The 23,221-nt window shown below is 44.7% G+C and overlaps 1 protein-coding gene across 14 annotated transcripts in view; it reads right to left on the bottom strand.

Moving 5' to 3' along the window:
- Positions 1–23,221, bottom strand: part of KALRN (kalirin RhoGEF kinase) — a 695,559-nt gene that overhangs the window by 100,247 nt on the left and 572,091 nt on the right. For 6 of the 14 annotated variants that reach the window (XM_069556059.1, XM_069556072.1, XM_069556065.1 and 3 more), the window contains exon 1: positions 19,520–20,144. The exons of 6 other annotated variants lie outside the window; for them this stretch is intronic. In XM_069556059.1, the coding sequence (XP_069412160.1) occupies positions 19,520–19,604 (85 nt within the window). In that variant the 5' untranslated portion in view covers positions 19,605–20,144. Of the gene's footprint in view, positions 1–19,519; positions 20,145–23,221 lie in introns of those variants that run through there. 2 more of the 14 variants (XM_069556053.1, XM_069556086.1) reach the window with 2 other exon arrangements.

Genomic DNA, 23,221 nt, shown 5'->3' with positions numbered 1-23,221 from the left:
GTCACTCAGTCGTGCCCGACTCTTTGCGATCCCATGAATTGCAGCACGCCACGCCTCCTCGTCCATCACCAACTCCTGGAGTTCACTCAGACTCACATTCATCAAGTCAGTGATGCCATCCAGCCATCTCATCCTCTGTCGTCCCCTTCTCCTCCTGCCCCCAATCCCTCCCAGCATCAGAGTCTTTTCCAATGAGTCAACTCTTCGCATAAGGTGGCCAAAGTACTGGAGTTTCAGCTTTAGCATCATTCCTTCCAAAGAAATCCCAGGGCTGATCTCCTTCAGAATGGACTGGTTGGATCTCCTTGCAGTCCAAGGGACTCTCAAGAGTCTTCTCCAACACCACAGTTCAAAAGCATCAATTCTTCGGTGCTCAGCTTTCTTCACAGTCCAACTCTCACATCCACACATGACCACTGGAAAAACCATAGCCTTGACTAGATGGACCTTAGTCGGCAAAGTAATGTCTCTGCTTTTGAATATGCTATCTAGGTTGGTCATAACTTTTCTTCCAAGGAGTAAGCATCTTTTAATTTTATGGCTGCAGTCACCATCTGCAGTGATTTTGGAGCCCCCCCCAAAAAATAAAGGCTGACACTGTTGCCACTGTTTCCCCATCTATTTCCCATGAAGTGATGGGACCGGATGCCATGATCTTTGTTTTCTGAATGTTGAGCTTTAAGCCAACTTTTTCACTCTCCACTTTCACTTTCATCAAGAGGGTTTTTAGCTCCTCTTCACTTTCTGCCATAAGAGTGGTGTCATCTCCGTATCTGAGGTTATTGCTATTTCTCCCGGCAATCTTGAGTCCAGCTTGTTTTTCTTCCAGTCCAGTGTTTCTCATGATGTATTCTGCATATAACTTAAATAAGCAGGGTGACAATATACAGATTTGAGGGACTCCTTTTCCTATTTGAAACCAGTCTGTTGTTCCATGTCCAGTTCTAACTGCTGCTTCCTGACCTGCATACAGATTTCTCAAGAGGCAGGTCAAGTGGTCTGGTATTCCCATGTCTTTCAGAATTTTCCACAGTTTATTGTGATCCACACAGTCAAAGGCTTTGGCATAGTCAATAAAGCAGAAATAGATGTTTTTCTGGAACTCTCTTGCTTTTTCCATGATCCAGTGGATGTTGGCTATTTGATCTCTGGTTCCTTTGCCTTTTCTAAAACCAGCTTGAACATCAGGGAGTTCATGGTTCACATATTGCTGAAGCCTGGCTTGCAGAATTTTGAGCATTACTTTACTAGCGTGTGAGATGAGTATAATTGTGAGGTAGCTTGAGCATTCTTTGGCATTACCTTTCTTTGGGATTGGAATGAAAACTGACCTTTTCCAGTCCTGTGGCCCCTGCTGAGTTTTCCAAATTTGCTGGCATATTGAGTGTAGCACTTTCACAGCATCATCTTTCAGGACTTGAAATAGCTCAACTGGAATGCCATCACCTCCACTAGCTTTGTTCATAGTGATGCTTTCTAAGGCCTACTTGACTTCACATTCCAGGATGTCTGGCTCCAGATGAGTGATCACACCATTGTGATTATCTGGGTCATGAAGATCTTTTTTGTACAGTTCTTCTGTGTATTCTTGCCACTTCTTCTTAATATCTTCTGCTTCTGTTAGGTCCCTACCATTTCTGTCCTTTATCGAGCCCATCTTTGCATGAAATGTTCCCTTGGTATCTCTAATTTTCTTGAAGAGATCTCTAGTCTTTCCCATTCTGTTCTTGTCCTCTATTTCTTTGCATTGATCACTGAAGAAGGCTTTCTTATCTCTTCTTGCTATTCTTTGGAACTCTGCATTCAGATGCTTATATCTTTCCTTTTCTCCTTTGTTTTTCACCTCCCTTCTTTTCACAGCTATTTGTAAGGCCTCCCCAGACAGCCATTTTGCTTTTTTGCATTTCTTTTCCATGGGGATGCTCTTGATCCCTGTCTCCTGTACAATGTCAGGAACCTCATTCCATAGTTCATCAGGCACTCTATCTATCAGATTTAGGCCCTTAAATCTATTTCTCACTTCCACTGTATAATCATAAGGGATTTGATTTAGGTCATACCTGAATGGTCTAGCAGTTTTCCCTACTTTCTTCAATTTAAGTCTGAATTTGGTAATAAGGAGTTCATGATCTAAAGCAAAGGAATCTGACAGGTTAGCAGAGGGGAATACTGACTTTCTTTGAGACAGAATCCCAGTCAGGATACACATTTTCAATATCTATGCCAAGCAACAGCAGAGATGGGTATTCCATTCCAAAAACTGGGTGGGTTGGGACTTCCCTGGTAGTCCCGTGGTTAAGAATCCTCCTTGCAATGTAGAGGATGTGGGTTTGATCCCTGGTCAGGGAACTATGATCCCACATACTGTGGAGTTACTGAGTCCATACACCCCAACAAAGATCCACCGTGCCACAACCAAGACCCAATGCAGTCAAATTAAAAGGGGACACTTGGCTGGGTCCACCCCACAGGGCAGACACAGGCAGGCCTGTAGGCAGCTCTCCTGTGGGGGAGGCGACCCCTGCACAGTCCAGGGCCCCTGGGTAGAGAAAGGCACAGGAAGAAAGAAGGGATGATGGACATTGCAGGGAGAGCTACACTTTCAGTTACTTAAGTTAACAGGGGGCTCTGGAGGTGAAATCTAATGGCCTCACTAGGAGAGGTCTGTGAACCCTACAGAAGAATTCAGGAGTGTCAACACAAGGGAGCAGGAAATTAATCACGGTCAATCACAGGCTGCCCTCCTACCAGGAGAAGGCAGGTGGAACACACAGGGTTCTGGGAGGGCTGTGATGACTAGAAACAGCCTCCCTGAGAGAGTTGATACTATTTTAAGAGACAAACAAGAGTGACTGTGGTTAAAGATAATCACAGTCAGATGTTGGCAAAAGTAGACAAACATTCTAGGCCTCTGCTATTTAGGGTATAACAGTGTGTGCACGTGTGTGTGTGTGTGTGTGTGTACCAGCCAATACTTAGGTTAAGAGCTTTGGCAGCACAGGGTTTACATATGCAAATAAAAGTAATACCCTGCAAGAAAAAGCTGCTTCTGGAACTACAAATCTATCCCATAGTTTCAGAACACAATATGGAACTGTACCAAATTCCAGCACAGTAATAAAAAATATAGAACTTGATACAAAGATCAGAATCAAGCTGGGCGGGCAGCAGGGTGAGTGGGAGACAGAGTGGAACAATGAGAAGAAACCAGGACTCAATTTATTAACCACATGCTCTTGGGAAAATGGTTTCATCTCTCTGAGCCCGTCTTCTCAGATGTGAAATGTGTAGGCAGACTCCCCAGAGACCATCAAAGGGGAGGCAGTAGTGGCACCTGGTAAATCATTTCCACAGACACTCCCTTTCGTTCCTGGATCCCACCTCTTTCCCCACGCTGCTTCCTTTGCCCAGCTACCTGGGTGAAGAGCATCTCTCCTGACCCTTCAAGACTCACTCCCCATGTCATCTCTTCACAAGGCCTTCCCTGCACACAGCCTTACTTCTCCAGAAGAGCTGCTGGTGCTGTCCTCTGGGCACCAACAGAGGAGGCAGGGGGACTTGACTTGTCCCTAAACTCACTGCACTTTCTCATTAGACCAAGGGCCTATAGGTCAACAGAGAGGATATCTGCTAGCTGTCTCCCCAGCACCCACTTCTTTCTTTCCCTTTCACACGAGCACCTCAGATTTCCCAGCTTTGTGAGTTGAAACCCTGTCCCTGCTCAATCTCCAGCCCCACCCCCCATCTCAGGGGTAGGTCCTAAAATAACTGGAATATTTTATTCTCTGGGCCATGGGGATTAAGTCAAGGACGATCACATGCCTGACTCCACATAGACCCAAAGAAAATCAATTTTAGAGACTTTTCACTTCCTCTTTCTCACTGAACACGAAGGTCTGTGAGTTTCATTATTGGCAAAAGTAATCTAAATCTAACCAATATTATATTTATTTAATAACCAGAATGTCAAGTTTCTTTGTTTAAAAGTGATAAATGCGATTTCTGAATACAAGAAGCTCTGACTGGCTGCTGACGACAAAGAGGACATTTCTGAGCCATAAATGGAAGATCAGATATGTACCAGAGCACAGCAGATAACTGCAGTAATTAAAGGAACACATCCAAGATGATCAACTTTGGACATGAATACAGGATAATGGCAGAGACTAAACAAATAAATATAAAGGTTGTTAGAGATAACCTGCTGAGAAAGTGCTTAAGACACACACTGGCCTCCAGGTGTAGGGAGGAGAACTTTATACCTCTCAAGAAAAACTGGCACCCTGAATCAGCCCTAGGACCCACCAGTTCAGCAACTTATTTTGAAAATGGACACTCCCAGGGACCAAAATTGGACAAAAAGCCATTAATTAGAGGTCTACTAAGTTTCAGGTCTGCTTCCCTGGAAAGCTTTGAAAAATGTTCACTAATCCTCCATCCCACTTAATGGTCCATCTCCAATTACTGCCCTGTAAGACAGAGAAATATCTGATAATGAGAAAGAATATGATTACTCATAAGTTAGCATTTACAGAGTGCAGTCTATGCACCAGAAAGCCAAGACTATATTAGGAGATACAGTCCAGTAAATACCTGTATTTTCCCAAGTATAAAGATGAAACAATTAGCATAAAAAAGTAACTAGACTAATGCAGTTTAGTAAATTCTAATGACAGGATGGAAACTCAGTCTGACCCCTCTAACTCACACTTCCCTTAGAGACCTGAGCTCAAAAGAGACTTGCCCTCAAAATCCTTCTTGTTTACTTACAGAAAATGACAGATGAGCACAAGATAGCTAAATGGCCCATGTTCCCTTCTGAGTCAAGTCCCTGTTTGTAAGACTAACTGGACATTGTTACAAAGTACTAGAATCACAGCTCCAGAAGCTTTGTGATCTGGTTCTCCTCGCAAGTACAAGCCGGGGCATTTTGGAAAGACACACTCCATGTAGCCTCTCCAAACCTGCCTCTGTTTGTAGAGATCAAACAGAAAAATAAGACTGCCCTAGTTGAGTCACAATCTGATACCATTCTGAAAATGTCACATATGTATGTATAAATTTTATGGTGTAGGCTGCTAATCATGACTATAAACACAAATTGGAGTTGTGACTAAATTACAATAAGAAATATTTTACAAACTAAACCAGTTTCAATCCTTTGCATGTGCCAAGCTATTCCAGTATTATGGACAATGTCTCTGTCCTGTCTCTGAGATATGTACACATTGATACATAAAAAGACACAAACCCAACAAAGACACATTCCAGACAACCAAACCAGGGTGGAAATCTATATAATACAATGTGCAGATTGTATCTCATGAACCCGGGATTGGCGACTTTGGAATAAGAGACAAGAGTGAGCACATAACTGTGGCATAATGTTTGGCAGGAAGCCATGGTAACTGCAAAGCCAGGTGAGTTAGTTGCTGATTCTGTGCAATGGGAGGAAACTCCAAGAGGGTGGAGAATTTAGCTGACTTTCTCCAGGGACCCAGCCAAGCCTGGATAAACTCCAATCGTCACTTGGGATGACTATACTTCTCCCTACCCTGAAGTCCTCCTCTTCTCCCCACAAGGCTGCTCTGGCCTTTGGAGGAGGCTTGCACACACCCTTGAGGACAGATCGGCTGTTTTGCTCTTGCAGCCCGAGCTTGCATATGCTGGCAGAAGGTCACAGTTAAATTTAGACCTGACCACCTCACTGGGAAGGAGCTGGGAAGCTGGCTGTTTGAGGAGATCCACAGACACTGTGGGAGAGGTGGCTGGTTATACTCCAAGTGGAAGCACTATTTGGTGGTCAAGACATAAGTTAAATTGGGAAGGGGGTATAATTTTCAAACCAAAGCACAAAGAAACAGGGTCTTAAAAATTAAAAAGACTGGAAAAAACTCAAAAGGTTATTGAGGTCTTCTCTGTTTTCACACAGAATCCAAATAAATAAATAGAATTGTCTGGTTTTTTAAACCCTTTTGTGGAATGGGAACTGGAAAGAGTCTCGGAAGCCATCGAGTACAATCTCCTGCATGTTGTTGAGTCAAGTCTACAACACTACTGAAGACAATCACTCCGACTAAGCTGAAAACTGTCCTCACACATGAAGGGGGTGTATCCCTACAGGAGGTGGCAGCTCTGGATGGTAACGCCCCAGAGCAGAAACTAGAGCCAGGGGCAGGGGTGGATAAGCCCAAGGTGGGTGGGTAGTGGTGAGTGGGAATTTAGCCCTTTTCTCTGGATCCCAGTTTCAAAGTATGGAGGAATATGACAGCTCCCTAGGACTCAGGTCATGAATTAGAAAGTGAAGACCTCACCAGTGATCCTTTGTGGACACTGTACAGGTTCCCCAGGTGCTTGTGGACCAAAGAATGGTGCATAAGCTCTGGAAGCAAGCCAGTGTCAAGTAGGGGGGCCTCCAAAAACTATCTGGCTTTATGCCTCTTTTACTTGACTTCCCTGTGTTTTCCCATGATAGTGAGCAAAGCTTTTGCAAAAGACTTTTAAATGAGGCTCAGAATGCAAATGATATACACTTAGGGACCAGAAGAATGGTAGTAACAAAGCTTTTGGTACTTATGACAGTTTCGCCTACAAGTTCCCTATTGCCCCAGTGTAAATTCTACCTCCTTCTCTCTCCCTCCAACAGATACTCTCATAGCATCCACTGAGAACACTTACAAAGATCTGTGTGTGTGAGAGATCTGCTGCCCTCTCTAAACTGTAAACTTATAAGGGCAGTCTATGTCCACTTTGGTCAGTGGCTGTGATCTCCAATTATCCTCCAGTTCTGGAGGAGTCAGAGATGACCAGTCCAGGAAACTTTGAGTAAGGTCCCCAGAATACCATGGCAGCCACAGACCTCCCTGGGTTGTTTGGGAGGGCTTCATGAGACCCTGATTAGATAGGAGCAGGCTACCGAGGCCTGGCTTTGGATCAACCCTGACTTTCCATCAGGCCTAGGTAATAGGAAGGCCCCGTGACATGTCTAAAGAAGGTCCCCAGTATCGCCTGGCCTCACCTGGAGACCCCAGGCCAGTGGAACAGATCCTGACTTGGTCAGGATGAGTGGAACCTAACCCTTAGCTCCAGCGTCTGGGAATTCAGCTGTGACTTCACAGTTGTAAAGTTCCCCCAGGATCCCTCTAGACATTTTGAAACACCAGATGCAAGTGGCCACGGCAGGGAAGATTCCAATGGGAGCAAATCTAGAGCAGGTGGCAAGGACATAGCTCCAGGAACCAGAGAGTGACTTCTCATTCACTGGGACCTCTGCCCCACTCAAAGAGCTGGATCTCCCAGAAGACTTGATTCAGTGTTTCTACCCTCCCCATCCCCCCCAAACAAAAGAGCAGGACTGTTCTACATTTGGGCTTCCCTAGTGGCTCAGACAGTAAAGAATTCGCCTGTAATGCAGGAGATCTGGGTTTGATCCCTGGGTCAGGAAGATGCCTGAAGAAGGGAATGGCAACCCAACTCCAGTATTCGTGCCTAGAGAATTCCATGGACAGAGGAGCCTGGCAGTTCAAGGGGTTGAAAAAGAGTCGGACATGACTGAGCGGCTAACACTCACTTTTTCATTCTACGTTTCACTGTCTTTTCTATACTTGGTCTTAGCCAAGAGGCCGAGAAGCAATTCCACTATCTTTTCTAATAAAAGTATAAGCAATATGCTACAGACAGAATGATATTATTTTACTCAGTACCAGCTAAGACTTCAGGCAAGTCCTTTATCTTTTCCAAAGTGCTCTTCTCAAGGATAAAACTGAGATCTTTTGTTCTGTGAATGCGGTAACATTCTGGCAATCTATGACACCATACAAACAAGGTGAGCTATATATACACATTCCCTACACAAATAGGGAGATGGTCCCAGCATCTATATAACGCTGCACTCTGTCAAGCACTCAGTGAAGCTTTGAAAGGACAAAAATGGAATGAAAAATGATGCTCGGAATGAATCAAACCTCGAACGTCATTCAGCTCAACGGCAAAATGAAACTTGCCTGAGTTCAACCAAGAGCTGCACACGCCCACCTAGTCAGGTCTCCTCTGGATCTCAGTCCCAAGTCAGAGCAGCGGGCTCCCCTCGCCCTGCCACACAGCCCCATCCTATCCCTCAGATCCTGGGGCCAGGCCAGCCACACTTCTCATGCCATGCGAGGAGGCAGGACTGGAGTGAAGCCAGTCAGCCGAGGGTTAGAGAGTTGGTAGCGGGTAGCACATCGTCCCCCTTCCTGTTCACTGTTCTTTTTAAGACTCTCCCTCATTTTGCTCCCAAAAGGTGGCTAATCTGAGCTCTCCGAGGAGAACTTGCGATTTCAGTCTTGTTCCTCACAAACTGTGTTGGCTCAGAAAGGAAAATGTATGACCGCTTTCCTTGGAGGTTTCAGTGGGGAAGGCCTGTGGGCAGCTTCAAGCATGAGAGAGACTGCTATCCTCCTGGAATTAACGGAGAGGACTGAGGGAATGGGCTGGGATTGGCCCTGGAGTGGGATGAAAGTTTCTAGTTTTATATCCTTTCTACTCCGGCACATAAGTGTATCATGGACTATAAGATGCAGGAAAGCTCCATCCAGGGGAAACATAATGCAAGCTACAAATATGAGCCATGTATTTTATATTACATAAAAAATAAAATTGCATAATTTTACATTATTTAAAATCTTCTAGTAGCCACAGTAAAAAGTAAAAACAAACAGGTACAATTAATTTTCATATATCATATTTAACCCAATATGTCCAAAACACGATCATTTCAATATGTAATCTATAAAAAGATCACTGAACTATTTTACACTTTGTGAAGTAACTCTTTTAGATCTGGCATGTAATTTACACTTCAGTACAGCTCCACTTGGACCAGGCTCATTTCAAGTCCTCAGTAGCCACATATGGCTGCTGGCTGCAGAATTAACACAGCTTGAGAAGGCGGGTCTAACCTCTCCTCTGTGGTCTACTGCATTAACTGCTGGCTCTAAGCACACTGTAAACGCAGCCCTTTAAAAACCCCTGTAGGGGGCTTCCCTGGTGGTTCAGTGGAGAATCTGCCTGCCAACGCAGGAGACACAGGTTCCATTCCTGATCAGGGAAGATTCCACATGCCATGCGGCAACTACGCCCATGTCCCACCACTGTTGAGCCTGTGCTCTGGAGCCTGGGGACTCCTGGGCCCATAACTGCAGAAGCCCGTGTGCCCAAGAGCCTACTCTGCAACAAGAGAAGCCCCTGAGAAGTCCGTGTACCAGAACTAGAGAGAAGCCTGTAACAAAGACCCAGCACAGCCAAAATCAATAAATAGAACAATTCCTAAAAACCTGTAAGGCCCAGAGAGAACCCTTAATCTCCTGATAAGCCCTCTCAGATCCCCAGGCCACTGTGCTCCCGTCAGCCTCTGCATCGTTATTTTAGTAAGAAACCAGGCAGATCCTTGAAGCATCTTTCCTCTTATTGTCTTCAGCAACTATTTTTCCTTGGTTTTTTGGAGGGGTCATTATTTACTGTTTCATACTTATCAAGCACCCCCAAGTTGAACTAAAAGATCCTCAGGGGCATAAAAACATCTTAAATTCTCTGTGGTGGCTAGTCTAATACCTGCCACATGGTACTCAAATATTTGGGGACTAAGCATACAAACTATGCTCAGCTCGATTTCTCATTTGATCAGGGAACTAATGAAATCATTTGAACGTGAAAGCACAGTTCCACAGAGACGTCTATACACTCATTAATGCTAACAGTAACCCAACACTCACATACCACTCGCCACGTGCCAGTTTTGGGTGATTAACATATGCCAACCCATCTAAGCCTTGTAAGAGCTCCATGACTGGATTTCCTGATCATCACATTTCACTAGATTTCCATCTTTCAGATGAGGAGACCAAGGCAGAGTTTATGTAACTTGCACAAAGTCACATAGGTAAGTGGTCAAATTCATTCTGGCTCCAGGGTCCAAGCTCTTCATCATTATGATATATTGCCTCTCAGTCCATTACCATCACAAAGCGTATTTTTTTTTTTTACACCATACCTATCAGAACACAGCTTAAGAAACAAAGGCTCTCAGCCAGCATATCCTTATAAAAAAGAATTAAGTTAATTCAGAAAATGTAAACAGAAGTAAACAGGAGAGACGTGAAATTCCTGGTCCCAGAGGATGTTCCTCATAAATCCTCTTTAAACAAAGAACTGCACACTCTTCCCTTCAAAGAGTATAGAACTGGGGGTAACTGGCAACTGAGTCTTGAAATCCAGGATGTCATTTCTTTCCGGAACTCCACTTTACGGGATTTATCCTAAGGAAGTAATTATAGGTTTGTGTCAAGACTTGACTATAAGAATGGTCATTATAATATTGTTGATAACAGCAAAATTAGAAACCACCAAAAATAGGGAGGTTGAAAATAAAAACAAACCATATTTACATGTGATAAAATGAGCATCTAGTGCTATGCTACTAAAACAGGTTTCTCAATAAAACAAAAAACCCTGATTTGTGGTGTCTGGTGACCCTCTTAGTAGCAATACTCTCACTATGGCTGATTTCAAGCTTAACCATCCACTCTCAAAATCCTGAATATTTAACAATCCCAATCTGAACTGAGCTGGCATATCACTGGATGCATTCACAAAAATGTCATGAAAATTGTTTAATATGTTATGTGAAAAAAGTTTGTAACACTACTGTGTCATATTTCTGGAAAAAATACACACATGGAAAAAAGATAAAAAGGATATATTCCACATGTTAACATGGCTCTAAGTAACGGAATTTTATCATCATTTATCTATATTTTCAAATGTTTTCCCAAGGCAGAAAGAAGTAAATCAAGACTCTCTTTCCCAATAACAATAATTTTGAAATAACCTATCTCTTTGGAGGCATGTCTCAAAAAGAGAAAGAAAAAAATCTTTGGACCTGCTGGTGAAAACAGCTACACAGTTAGAAAAGCCTCAGGATTGAGGAGATTCCTAATACCAAGTAGGTAAGAAAAGGCTGAGTGGGTAAAACCTGCAGCTCTAGCCCTGTGTATACTGGTCTCACGGGGGAAGAGGGTAGGCTGTACTCCTTGGAAAAGAAAAGGTGCGACGTAGGGAGTGGAGATATGTAAATGCCACAAGAATCTGTCTGAACAATCCGATTCTGGAAGGATCTATTTCTTAACCCGAAGCTCTTCCTCATCCCTTCCCACCAAATTTTAGCCATTGCATTAAATCAGTCCTGACAATTGTCAAGTTCAAGTCTTGTCTATGGCAAAACTCTCTGTAGCTACTTAAAATATACTGGAAATACATCTACTTGGGAAGACATTTCAAAGATTAAGCAAAATCTTGTTTTAAAACAGAATATATAATATGAACCCATTTATTTTAAAAGGGAGCAAACACATAGAAAAGTATATTAAATGGTTAAGTAGTTGTTTCTAGGTAGTTAGGATTATGTTATCAAAGTTTTACTTTTATGGCCTTTTGGTTTGCCTATCTTTTGATTTTTTTCTTAATTAAGCATAGTTACCATTAACAGTCTGAGGGAAATGATCACAAAAGTGAAGGAGTCTTAAATGGGAAGACGGATGCCATAACTACCCTTCCTCGTCCTTAGGGGCTAATAGGCTCAGAGAAGATATGCGTGAGTCTTAATGCCAACCCCTCCTCCCATCCCATCCCCCTCAAGTAACAGTGAGTGGGAAGGACACCCCTTCCCACTTCTCAATCCCCAGGAAGCAAAATCCCTAGGAAGCAGGTCACAGATGCCCTTGCTGGAGCTGGGCGAAGGGAGGAGGAAGGTAGGGGAGGGTGGAGAGCAAAGAACAAACCAAAAATATGAAGCCCTCTGGAGAGCTTGTTAAAACGCAGACCGCTGGGTTGTAGTCAATGGAATTTGAATCAATAGGGCCAAGAATCTGCATTTCCAATATGTTCTCCAGTGGTAACCACTCTTGGCGGCTCTTCTCCTTTAAGATGAGGAGAGGAGGCGGCACCACACAGGTGTGAGGCTGAGATCCAAAATCTAAACAAAGTGGCGTGTTTGCGATTCTTTTGGAACAGTTAGGCTTGGTTCATTTTTGGATGGGGAAGGGTAATATCCCTTTCCCCCTGGGAGCAATAATGGTTATGCTAACGGAGAAAGGGAAGAAACTGGGACTTCCTGATCAGTCCTGAGCCTGCACAGGCAAGGTGCCCTAAGAGACCAAACACAGGCCTACAACTAATCCTGCCCCAAGGAGAGCAGGTTCCTGGATGCAGAGATGTTTTATGAGGTGCTGTTTCCACCGCGCAGCAGAAGGGGGTTTCCCTTCCTTTCAGTCTGCCAGTTTCCTCATTGCGGTTGCCAGGAAAGTAAGAAAGATATGAAAGGACTTGTTCCGTAACTCTGGTCTTTGCTTTTTACCTGGCAAAGGTCAATCTGGCAGCCTCTTGGCTGCCTCATGGGTGTTTAACCAGGGCTCCCCTCCTTCCAGAAGCATAACACAGAAGGTTCTGTCAACCTCGAGAGAGGAGCTCCGATAGCCACTGAACAGACCAAGCTACCCATGTCTCCCATCCACAAGGAATACACAAGATACTGGCCAAACCTCAGACAAATGTCTAGAACCTCAAGGGCTGTGGTGAGCAGGTCATGACTTTTACCTAGGCAAAGACAGTCTGAAGAGGACCTGCAAATCTTTGCAAATGAAGGATGTGCAACAAATGCTGGCTGATGGGATCAGAAAAATGTTTCACTGGATTGCTAGCCAAAGTCAAGGGGCTGGCAGGACATGACGTCTTTTTACTTAACATAGGTTCTCAGGACCTAAACTTCAATACTGGTGTAATTATGATCCAATTCTGACACACTATGTTTCCCCTCAGAGAAGAATAACTCAAGCATGCTTATGGTATCTTGCCAGTACCTACTCTCAAACGTTCTTTTATGTAACCAGTGATTATAATACTAGAAGTGTCATGTTTTTTAAAGTTTTATTTGGTTTAATTTTAAAAAGAAGGAAATCCCTATCATACTTATAGATACAGACTTTCTTTCCCCACAGTGGCAGCTCTACAGCAGTGAGGCATAGTTGACAATGGTTTGAACCAAGACCATGAAATTCCTTAGGAAGGTCTATTTGCAGCATTTTCACCCAGAAGACCCCACATATTTAGCTGGGAGGCCCCTGGGTATGCGTTCTATGTCTAATATTACAATTACAATTACTGTTACCATCAGTAGCTAACCTTTTTAAAGCATTTTATATACCTGGTGGTAAGCTAAGTCCTTTTCACACATTCTCTTAACTTATCCTCATAACAGCCCAACGGGGTCAGCACCATTATGATTCCCATCCATTCTCCACCAGTATCCAGTGCAGGGCTGGCAGGCAGTCAGCATGTAAACATGTGTCAAATGAATTAAAACACTGTGTGTTACATAAAAACCAGTGATTAAAAATGGAATGATAGGAATGCATTTCATTGCTTCATTTTCACCCGAAAGCATACACTTCATGGAATAAGACAAGAAAAATGGGGGGAAAGGGACCGTTGGAGTTAAATTGAACCAGAGGGAAAAACATGGACAAATAGTTACTAAGAACAATGTGCAGAAACTGTTCTGGGAGAGATAGAGATGCTCAGCCTTCTGTGGTCCTGGGATAGAACAGCCGCTCAAAACAGACCAGGCAGGTCTCAGATCCCAATGACTCCAGTCACCCTGCAGGAACCACAGATGATTCCACAGTCAACACCCAAGTTCCAGCCTGGGGTCAGCCTCTACCCTTCTCAATTGGGTAAGCCAACTGAGAAGGGTAGAGGCTGACCCTAAATGTCTTTGTCCAGAAGAGAAATTGATCGCATGGGCAGGAAGAGAAAAACACAGTTGCGGAAAGAGTGCTGGGAAAGGGCTATAGGTCTGACCTTGCTACTAAATGGCTGAATCGGTTTCTTCTTGGAGGAGAAAAAAAAAAAAAAAGATCTATTAAATAATCTCTGAAGTTACTTCTAGTTCTAATGTCCCATGAATAGCTAGCCCCTTCTGTTTGAGAAGCCCTTTTCAGAGTTCAGATCCATGCTCTTTCAAGGGCAGGGAAAATCTGGGATTTGGTCTGAAGGAGAGGGTAGGTCACACAAGCCACTGACACTCACTGAAAACTGAAAAGGAGCAGCATCAAAAGGATGGGGAGTGTTTTTAGGCCAGAAGAGAAGCATCAAGATTCAAGAAGAAATTCACTAAGTAGATACAAAAGCACTGCTCCAGAACAAGGCAGGCCTATGACATTGTTTGGACTCAGAAGTGAATCCCTCCTCCCTCACGCACACATTGCATAAAAACACAAGAGTCTGAGCTGTTATCTTTTTATCTCAGGTTCAGTTCTGTCGTTCAGTCATGTCTGACTCTTTGCGACCCCATGAACTGCGGCACGCCAGGCTAGGACTTACCAACTGTGGCACATGGAACCACTGTGGTGACAGGCCCACAGCATGGTCAGTGATTACTGGACTTACAGTGGTACCAAAGGAAGGGTATTTGGCGTCCATTTTTGATTTCCCGCACCCCAACCAATTCCATATATTCCTGTTTCTACTAGGCTACATTATGACTGGAAAACAGGAATAATTGATCTCCCTATTACTATTAACTAGTTAGAGAATCAAACATTCAGAAAGCTAAGATCACGGCAACTGGTCCCATCACTTCATGGCTAATAGTTGGGGAAACAATGGAAAAAGTGAGAGACTTTATTTTTGGGGGCTCCAAAATCACTGCAGATGGTGACTGCAGCCATGGAATTAAAAGACGCTTGCTCCTTGGAAGAAAAGCTATGACCAACCTAGACAGCATATTAAAAAGCAGAGACATTACTTTAGCAACAAAGGTCCATCTAGTCAAAGCTATGGTTTTTCCAGTAGTCATGTATGGATGTAAGAGTTGGACTATAAAGAAAGCTGAGCGCCAAAGAATTGATGCTTTTGAACTGTGGTATTGGAAAAGACTCTTGAGAGTCCCTTGGACTGCAAGGAGATCCAACCAGTCAATCCTAAAGGAAATCAGTCCCAAATATTCATTGGAAGGACTGAAGCTGAAGCTGAAACTCCAATACTTTGGCCACCTGATGCAGAGAACTGACTCATTGGAAAAGGCCCTGATATTGGGAAAGACTGAAGGCGGGAGAAGGGGACGAGAGAGGATGAGACGGTTGAATGGCATCACCGACGCAATGGACATGAGTTTGAATAGGCTCCAGAAGTTGGTGATGGACAGGGCAGCCTGGCATGCTGCAGTCCATGGGGTTGCAAAGAGTCAGACACGACTGAGCAACTGAACTGAACTGAGTCAGAGAATCAGAGATGGGAAGAGAAGCATAAGATCTAGGTTGGGGACAGTATGTATGTTTGGAAATTCTCCCCAGATTAAGGTATATCCCTGGGAGGCAGAGAAAACCAAGAGGTGTATTGGGAAAACATACATGTTAAATGGTCAATTCAATTTTCATAGTGGTAAAGGCACTTCCTGGAACATAAAGAAAGAAAACGGTACGTATTCCTCAATGTCCTAAGGCTTCTCTATCCTTTGGGAGGTGAATTAAAGTAAACCAAAGTGAAGGTCACTTCTGTTCCTCTTTGAGGTTACCAACACCTTTCTAAAGAAACTTGCTATCATGGTTTCACACATTAAATTCAGTTTATAAAATGAGCCAGGGAAGGGACATTCAAATCAAGGTTTTGAATAAGGTTCCTATTCAGTTATTCTGGGAAAAGGTAGGGAGGAGAAAAGAAATTATAGATGAAGATGGCTTGCAAACACCCTGTAAACCCCCATAACCTTTATCCAGACCCACCCACCCCTGTGATGAGACAGCCATGGGAATGTGATCCCAGCAGCTCTCCTGTGAGCTGACTCAGCCTGGGTAAGTCACCACTGCTTCCTCTTTTCACCTCTGAGACAGTCTCCTGAAGCAGTCACTGTTCACCGTCTAAATGGGGAGCCGTGTCGGCTCATGGGCTTCAGCTGCAAGGACAATGATACAACAGTAAGCAAGTATGAATAAAGGCCATGAGCCCTGTGGAGAAACAGAGGAGGCCAGTAGTCAGGAAACGCTTCCAAGAAGGGACAGTTGTCCATAGACCCAAGGTTAATTACAAGTTGACTAGAAACTTAAAGCCTCTAAAACTGACTGCCACCCACTCAGGTCTAAAATATCTCCAGGCTCTGTGATCTAAGATGTCACAATTTCTGGTCTATAGCATAGGACTTAGCAACCCTCCAGGTGACTTGAAATCCTTTTCATCTCTTGGAAACAAGTTGCTTTTTAAAATCTTAAGATCATTAAAGAACAATCCAGAATGGACCCACTTCTTCAGGTGTAGAGGAAAGTGTAACTAGCCAAAGCAATCCTGAAACTTCCCACAGAGCACGGCATCAATGATTGATCACCCTTCACACAGACACACACACACACAGACACATACACACACACTAGTATTTCATGTTTGGCTATTTTTCACTTCCAAACAGGCAGTTATAAATGTTATTTGCTCTCCTCCTTCCTTCTCACCCATCTCTATTTCCATTCTGCCAATGATTCTCAGTTTTCCTGCTCTTTAACACTAATTTCAAGGTAGGGAAGGAACATCATCTTTCATCAAACCTTTCTGCCATACTCATACTCAACAGAAACAAAAACTGGAACAGAAGAACACCAGACAGCTGCCTTCCTCACTTTCCCAAACCCAAAGACAAGCTCTACTAACTTCATCTATATTTTTCCTAAATATGATTTAAAGGCCACATAGGTACATCACTAAATCCTTAACTCTTACTCTAGCGTTAACAATTACAACCATTTAGGATTCACCAGAGCAAGTCCAGGATAGCTTAGGTTTGTGTCAAAAATAACCAAAACATTCCTCTTGGTTCCTTTTCCCCCAGACTTTAGGAGGTATCCTTTAAATGCAGGACTGGAAGCCAGTCACAATCAGCCAGGGGCCCTTGACTTAGGAACCATAGTATGGGTTCCGACAGCTTCACAGTCATCTTTACAGCCAGAGAAACTGGTTTAATGGAAAAGGGGGGCCAGGCAGGTCCCTGGATATGCCCTGCCATCAGCCCCGCAGACACTCTCCTGAGTCCTCCTCTGTGTTGCAGCTTGGGCATAGAGTTCTCGGGCTCTGGACAATGCATTCAAGCTCAGTACAAGACCTTATATTTTCAGTCGGCTTCCAGATAGATGTCTATATGCTGGGTGGGGACTCAGAGCTCTCTCTTCTGTTAGAGCAGATGCAGAAAGCCTCTAGCAGTACCCAACACCTCAGACACTGTCACCCTGCCCAGTGACGCCAGGAGCTCTTTGAAGGGTGGCTAAGTCACGCCCACCACCATCCTCCTCAGATTTGAGCCCCAGGTTCCCATCTTCACATCTTTTAGATCTAGGAAAGAGTAAGGGGTAACGTGGGAGAAGAGGAGAGGCACCCACCTTTGTTATCCTCCTTCTCCCTTTTAAGCTGCTTTCACTGCTCAGGACTTTTGCTTCCCTCTGTCTTCAGCTGAGACAGTCTCCTCCACTCAGGCTGCAGCAACTCCCCCTTCTCCAAGCCGCAGAGCCTGCAGCCACTGCTTTCCCAGTCCTGCAGGCAGGGGGTGACCCAGCAGGCGCCCCAAGTGAGCTCCCCGCCCCCTCCTTGCACCACAACACAGAGGGCCAGCCAGGGCAATTCACAGACAAACTGAAGGCTGGAAGACCCCTGGAGAATTACTCTGTGGAAGCTTGGGCTGCCACACATTTGGACTCAAGGAGGCAGCTGCAGGGCCTTTAGATAAGCACCGCCCAAGTTCCCAAATTTTGCCTTTGGACAGGAAATGGACTCCCTAGAAATCCTACTTGGAAACTGTGCACCAGGACAGCAGCCTAGCCTTCATGGAAAACCCACCCACTCAGATTCCCTTTGGCCATTTCCGGCTTCCTCTCCCTTTTAATACCCGCTTCTTGCAATTCCCAGCCACGGTTTTACATGGTTCTGAACTAGGCTTGGATTTTTGTGAGGGTCCCTGGCCTCCTAAAATTCTTTCTCCCTCTGAATTTTGATTTTTAGAGTTAGCTACTACACAGTTCTAAGCTGTTTTAATTAAATGCAGAGACTGAGAGAATCTAACACTGAGATTATGAACCTTAATGACTTGGGGAAAGGTCCTTCAGCTTTAATTACTTTTTGTGGCCTCATATCTGTTTGCTGCTGCTGCTGCCGCTAAGTCACTTCAGTCGTGTCCGACTCTGTGCAACACCAGAGATGGCAGCCCACCAGGCTCCCCCGTCCCTGGGACTCTCCAGGCAAGAACACTGGAGTGGGTTGCCATTTCCTTCTCCAATGCATGAAGGTGAAAAGTCAAAGTGAAGTTGCTCAGTCGTGCCCGACTCTAGCGACCCCATGGACTGCAGGCCACCAGGCTCCTCCGTCCATGGGATATTCCAGGCAAAAGTACTGGAGTGGGGTGCCATTGCCTTTAGGATGGAGAATTTGTCAGAGCTGTGTGTAGGGTGGGCACATAGGATGGTGGTCACTTGGATAAAGTTTATTCACCAGTAAGTCTCAGAGAGTTCCATGGAGACCTTATCAGGTTAAGATGGGCATGGAGACTGGGGCATCACAAACAGGGGTGGAGGCGAGACACCATCAGGTAAAATTTGTAAAAGACCAATGTCAAGTGAGAGCCTATCTTCTCACTTCTAACTACATAGAAACAGACCCTCTTGAGGTGTTAAAGAGACATGAAATGTGTTAGGAACATCTACTAACTCTGTCTAGGAAGGGCTCCATTCTTTTTCAGGATGGGCTGCACACTGATAACCTTCCTCTGTCATCCTTCTCACTATCTTGTTTTGCAGGCTGATTTTGGGGAAATTAGTTGCTTCCCGCAAGGCTGCTTGACATTAAAATTAGCATAATAATTAAATACAGTCCTAATTGGGTACATAGAGAGTTCTTGGTTAATTAATGAGCCAAGCTCTGGCCCAGAGCTGCAAACCCACGCTAGCCTGCCAAAGCCCAGGCACAGAAAAGCCGGCTCCAGTCCCCAAATAAATTGTCGCTTGGCAAAAATAGTTCCTGGTGTAGAGACAAGTGTCAAATACATTCCTATAGCTAAGAGTCATCTGTTAACCCGCGGCTGAGGTCCATATGTAAATGAGAGCAGGAAAGTGTGACTCTGCCACTACGGGGAGCACAGAGCTCCCAGTGCCCTCTCCCCACCCCCCGCATCCGCGCCCCACCCCCCCTGCAGACTGGCGCCCAACAACCAAAGACGCTAAGTAACTTGAGGTCCCAAACTGGAGCTCCGCATCCAAGTCTGAAGCTCTCTGAGACAGAGAGCGAGCAAACCGCGTAGTGCCGCAGAAACTGCAAAGAACACAGCTGGGAGGAAACTGTCCATCTGCCGTGCTCCACTCCCCAGCCCCATTTTCGCCCATCCCACATCCCCCCACCCCCGCCCCAATTCAGCCGGTCCAGTCTGCCTAAAAAGAAGGTGCCAATGCCGACGGTCACTCACCTCTGCACGGAAAGCAACAGCAGCACTTCGCAAAGAGCCACCCCAAAGAGGGACCTCGGGTGTACGCGCGGTCGCCGCCCTTCATGCTGCCGGTGGCCCCAGCGCTCCAGCATGGCCCGGGGCACCAGCACCTGTGGGAGCGCAGCCGGCAGGCCACCTCGGCGGGCGCTGCGGCCCCGGAGGCAGCTCGCAACCTCGGCCCTCCTTCCCGGCCGTCCCGCACCGCGCGCGGCCGCCGCTGTGACTTTCTGGGAGCCGGAGCCACCTTGGGGAGGAGAGGAGGGGCCCGCGGGGAGGGCGGGGCTGGGGGCGGAGTTCCAAAGTCCAGCTGTTTGCCCTAGTCCGGCAGGCAGCGTGGCCCAGAGCCTTATGCAACGCTGCTCTGACCCAGGGCACAGAGCATGCAAGACGAGTGTACACAACCCACAGCACAACACAGGTGCTTTTCCTTCACTGTAACTTCCTCTCCTCAAAGGCCGCCACAGTCAGCTCCAGCTTAAAATACACAACCTGATGAAGCTAGAAAGAAGCAAATTTAGAAGGTTCCAGACTCCATAGTGCTTTTTCTCTAACAGGTTTCCCTCTTCCTTCCCCTCAGCCTCCGAACATGGACAGCCCCTTCTGTGTTGAAAATACCTTCACCTATCCTTTTCTTTCCTTCTTTTAAATATTTACGGTTAAATAATAATAGTGCCTCCCCTTTTTATAGGCTCCCGGGCGCCAATGTTGTTACTTGAAACTGTAAGACCGAAGTTCAAAGCTTTGTCCCCTACTAGCTGTCTGACCTTAGGCAAGTCATTTCACTTTTTTAATCTTCAGTTTCTTCATTTAAAAAATGTAGGAGGGAAAAATAATCCCCATATTACACGGTTGCTAAGAGAATTTTAAAAGACATATCCATGAAGTAGCTGTTAAGAGATTTGAGTGCCTACAGAGAAACTGCAGACACCTTACTTGTGGTGGAAGATGTCCATTCATTCCCCTAACCACACCCAGTGGGTCTATCATTCCTTTACTTAAATCTCTAGCTGTTTCCTTTTTTAAGTCTTTTCATATTTCAAGGTCAAGCTCATATCCACCATACTTCCCTGCCCCCCAGAAGCCCACATGGACCACGCCAACTGGACCTTCCCATGAACCACTGAGTTTACCACTCACTAAACATCTCTCCCATTCCTTTGTGTCCAGATTTAGGAGACAGGATTTCTGGAAACATACAGCACTCATATGGTAGCAATAGCCCAATCATCAGATTAAAAAAAAAAAAAAGAAGCTTGTGAGAAGCAGCAGAAGCTTGATGAAACAGAAGCTTGATCACTCAATTCCCACCTGGAAGAAAGACAGCCACAGGACAAGACTTTGCCTTCTATACATTAACTCATCGATCACACCAAATAACCTTATAAGGTAGAATCCTCTTTTAAATTGAAAGAAACTGAATGAATGAATGGTGATGGGGCTCTGATGATTTAACTCTAAAGAGAGATTCTAAAAATCTTCACCCCATAGGAAGAACAGAACCCAAAGTCAAAATCTACCTTCAAGGTCTACCACTGCCACCTCCCTGATGGCTTCTCCTGGCAAGTTTTTAAATAATAATCTCACTGTTAAGCAGGAAGTGTGCCCCAGGTGCTCCAGATATAAAACACAGAAATGAAAGTTCAAATTGCTCATGCAGCCCAAACCCCAGATTCCTGAATTCAGTGATCATTCTATTGGTCAGGCTCATCTTGACCCTTCAGCCCATCTAAAAATGAACTTTGTTTCCTTGTGATCCACTGCCTGGGTGCTATGATATGAATCAACATTTGGTCTACCCACCCAATACTGGGGCATTCTGATAGGAATTCAAAAGTGATTCAAAATTGCTTGCTGAGTAACCTCTTTTACTTTAACCCTTCCTCTGGGCCTTTGCGTTTGAAAACTGAAACTGTTAGTTGCTCAGTTGTGTCTGACTTTGTGCAACCCCATGAACTGTAGCCCACCAGGCTCCTCTGTCCATGGAATTCTCCAGGCAAGAATACTGGAGTGGGTTGCCAGCCCTTCTCCAGGAAAATCTTCCCGACTCAGGGATCAAACCTGGGTCTCCTGCATGGCAGGTGGATTCTTTACCAGTGTTCAGGTGACACTGGATTATCTTTCCATCAAAATCTTTTGTAAGAGGCTGATGATGTCATCTTGTAGAAGCTGGCTTGAATTAGATGTCTGAGGAAGACTCCACCCTTGCTTCAGAAATAAAAGTACCAGAAACTAATAGGTAAAAAATAAGCTATAAGGGTATATCATACAGCACAGGGAATATAGTGAATATTTTATAACAGCTATAAATGGAGTATTTAAAAACTGTTAAATAGCTTTTTAAACTTATCACTACACTGTACACCTGTAACAGAATGTTATACAGTGAAATGAAAGTGTTAGTTGCTCATGTCCAACTCTTTGCGACCCTATGGACTGTAGCCTGCTAGGCTCCTCTATGGAATTCTCCAGGCAAGTACTAGAGTGGGTTGTCATTCCCTTCTCCAGGGAATCTTCCTAACCCAGGGATCAAACTCTATAAATATACTTCAAAAAGAATCTGAGTACAAGTAGACCCTTAAAGTAGTCTTAGTCTCCATGTAAAAGATTCATTAGGCATGTTTCCACTGGTCCTTATTAACCAGGAATCCAGTCACTATCAATTTAAAGGATATTAAAATAAAGCCATTAGGGACACCTTACCCATCTTAAGTTGATATGATCAGCACATTTTGGGCCATTCGGAAGACTGGTTAGGCATCAATAACCCAAGAGTCCCACTGCCATCCTTGTGTGCCTTCCAGAATGAAACCAGTTATGTCTAAAACCCAGCAAGGAAGTCTTGAACACTGCTGAAGACACGGACCAATTTCAGACTGATTCACTGACTCAGCAAACACCTACTGAGTGCCTACTATGTGCCAGGCTCTGTTTAATGCACTGGGTCTACATTCTCAAACAGAAACAATCCCAGTCGTTGTGGAATTAGCTGCTACAACAGACTCAACATGAACATGAAAGAAAAGGGAATCAATGTTAGATATCTGACTAAGTTTTGAGTTTAGGGATTTAAGAAAATAGGTGCCTGAATCCTCTAACCTACATCTAGATGTTTTAAGTATCCTCAGGACAATTTGGAGGGGATGGTAGGGCAATGGTTTTTAAACACAGATGCTTATTAGAATCATCAGGGAAGTTTTTCTATTAATAAATTCTAGGCCTTAATATATTTTTTTAAGGTTCTCACCAGGTGATTTCAGGGTGGAACCAAGTTTAAGAACCACTGATGCCTGGGTCTTCCTCCCCTATCCCTCTCAAGATTCAGATTAATTCACTTTGGGTGAGGCTATATTAGTATTTTTTCAAAGTTCCCCAGGTGTTTTGTAAGATGCAGCATAGTTTGAGAGCCGTTGCTGTAATGTGGTGGTTCTCAAACTTGAGTGTGCATCAGAATTACTTGGAGAGTAAGTTACAGCACAGATTACTGGGCCCCACTCCCAGACTTTCTGATTCAGTACGATTTCATTTCTGCAAGTTCCAGGATGATGTTCATGTTGCTGGTAGAAGGACCACACATTGAGGACCAGTTCAGTTCAGCTCAGTTCAGTCACTCAGTCGTGTCCGACTCTTTGCGACCCCACGCGCTGCAGTATGCCAGGCTTCCCTGAGCTTGCCAACTCCTGG

This window comes from Ovis canadensis, chromosome 1 (assembly GCF_042477335.2).
Source record: "Ovis canadensis isolate MfBH-ARS-UI-01 breed Bighorn chromosome 1, ARS-UI_OviCan_v2, whole genome shotgun sequence".
Classification (NCBI taxonomy): domain Eukaryota; kingdom Metazoa; phylum Chordata; class Mammalia; order Artiodactyla; family Bovidae; genus Ovis; species Ovis canadensis.
Note: the sequence above shows the minus strand (reverse complement) of the source record. Positions and strands in the feature narration are given on the sequence as shown.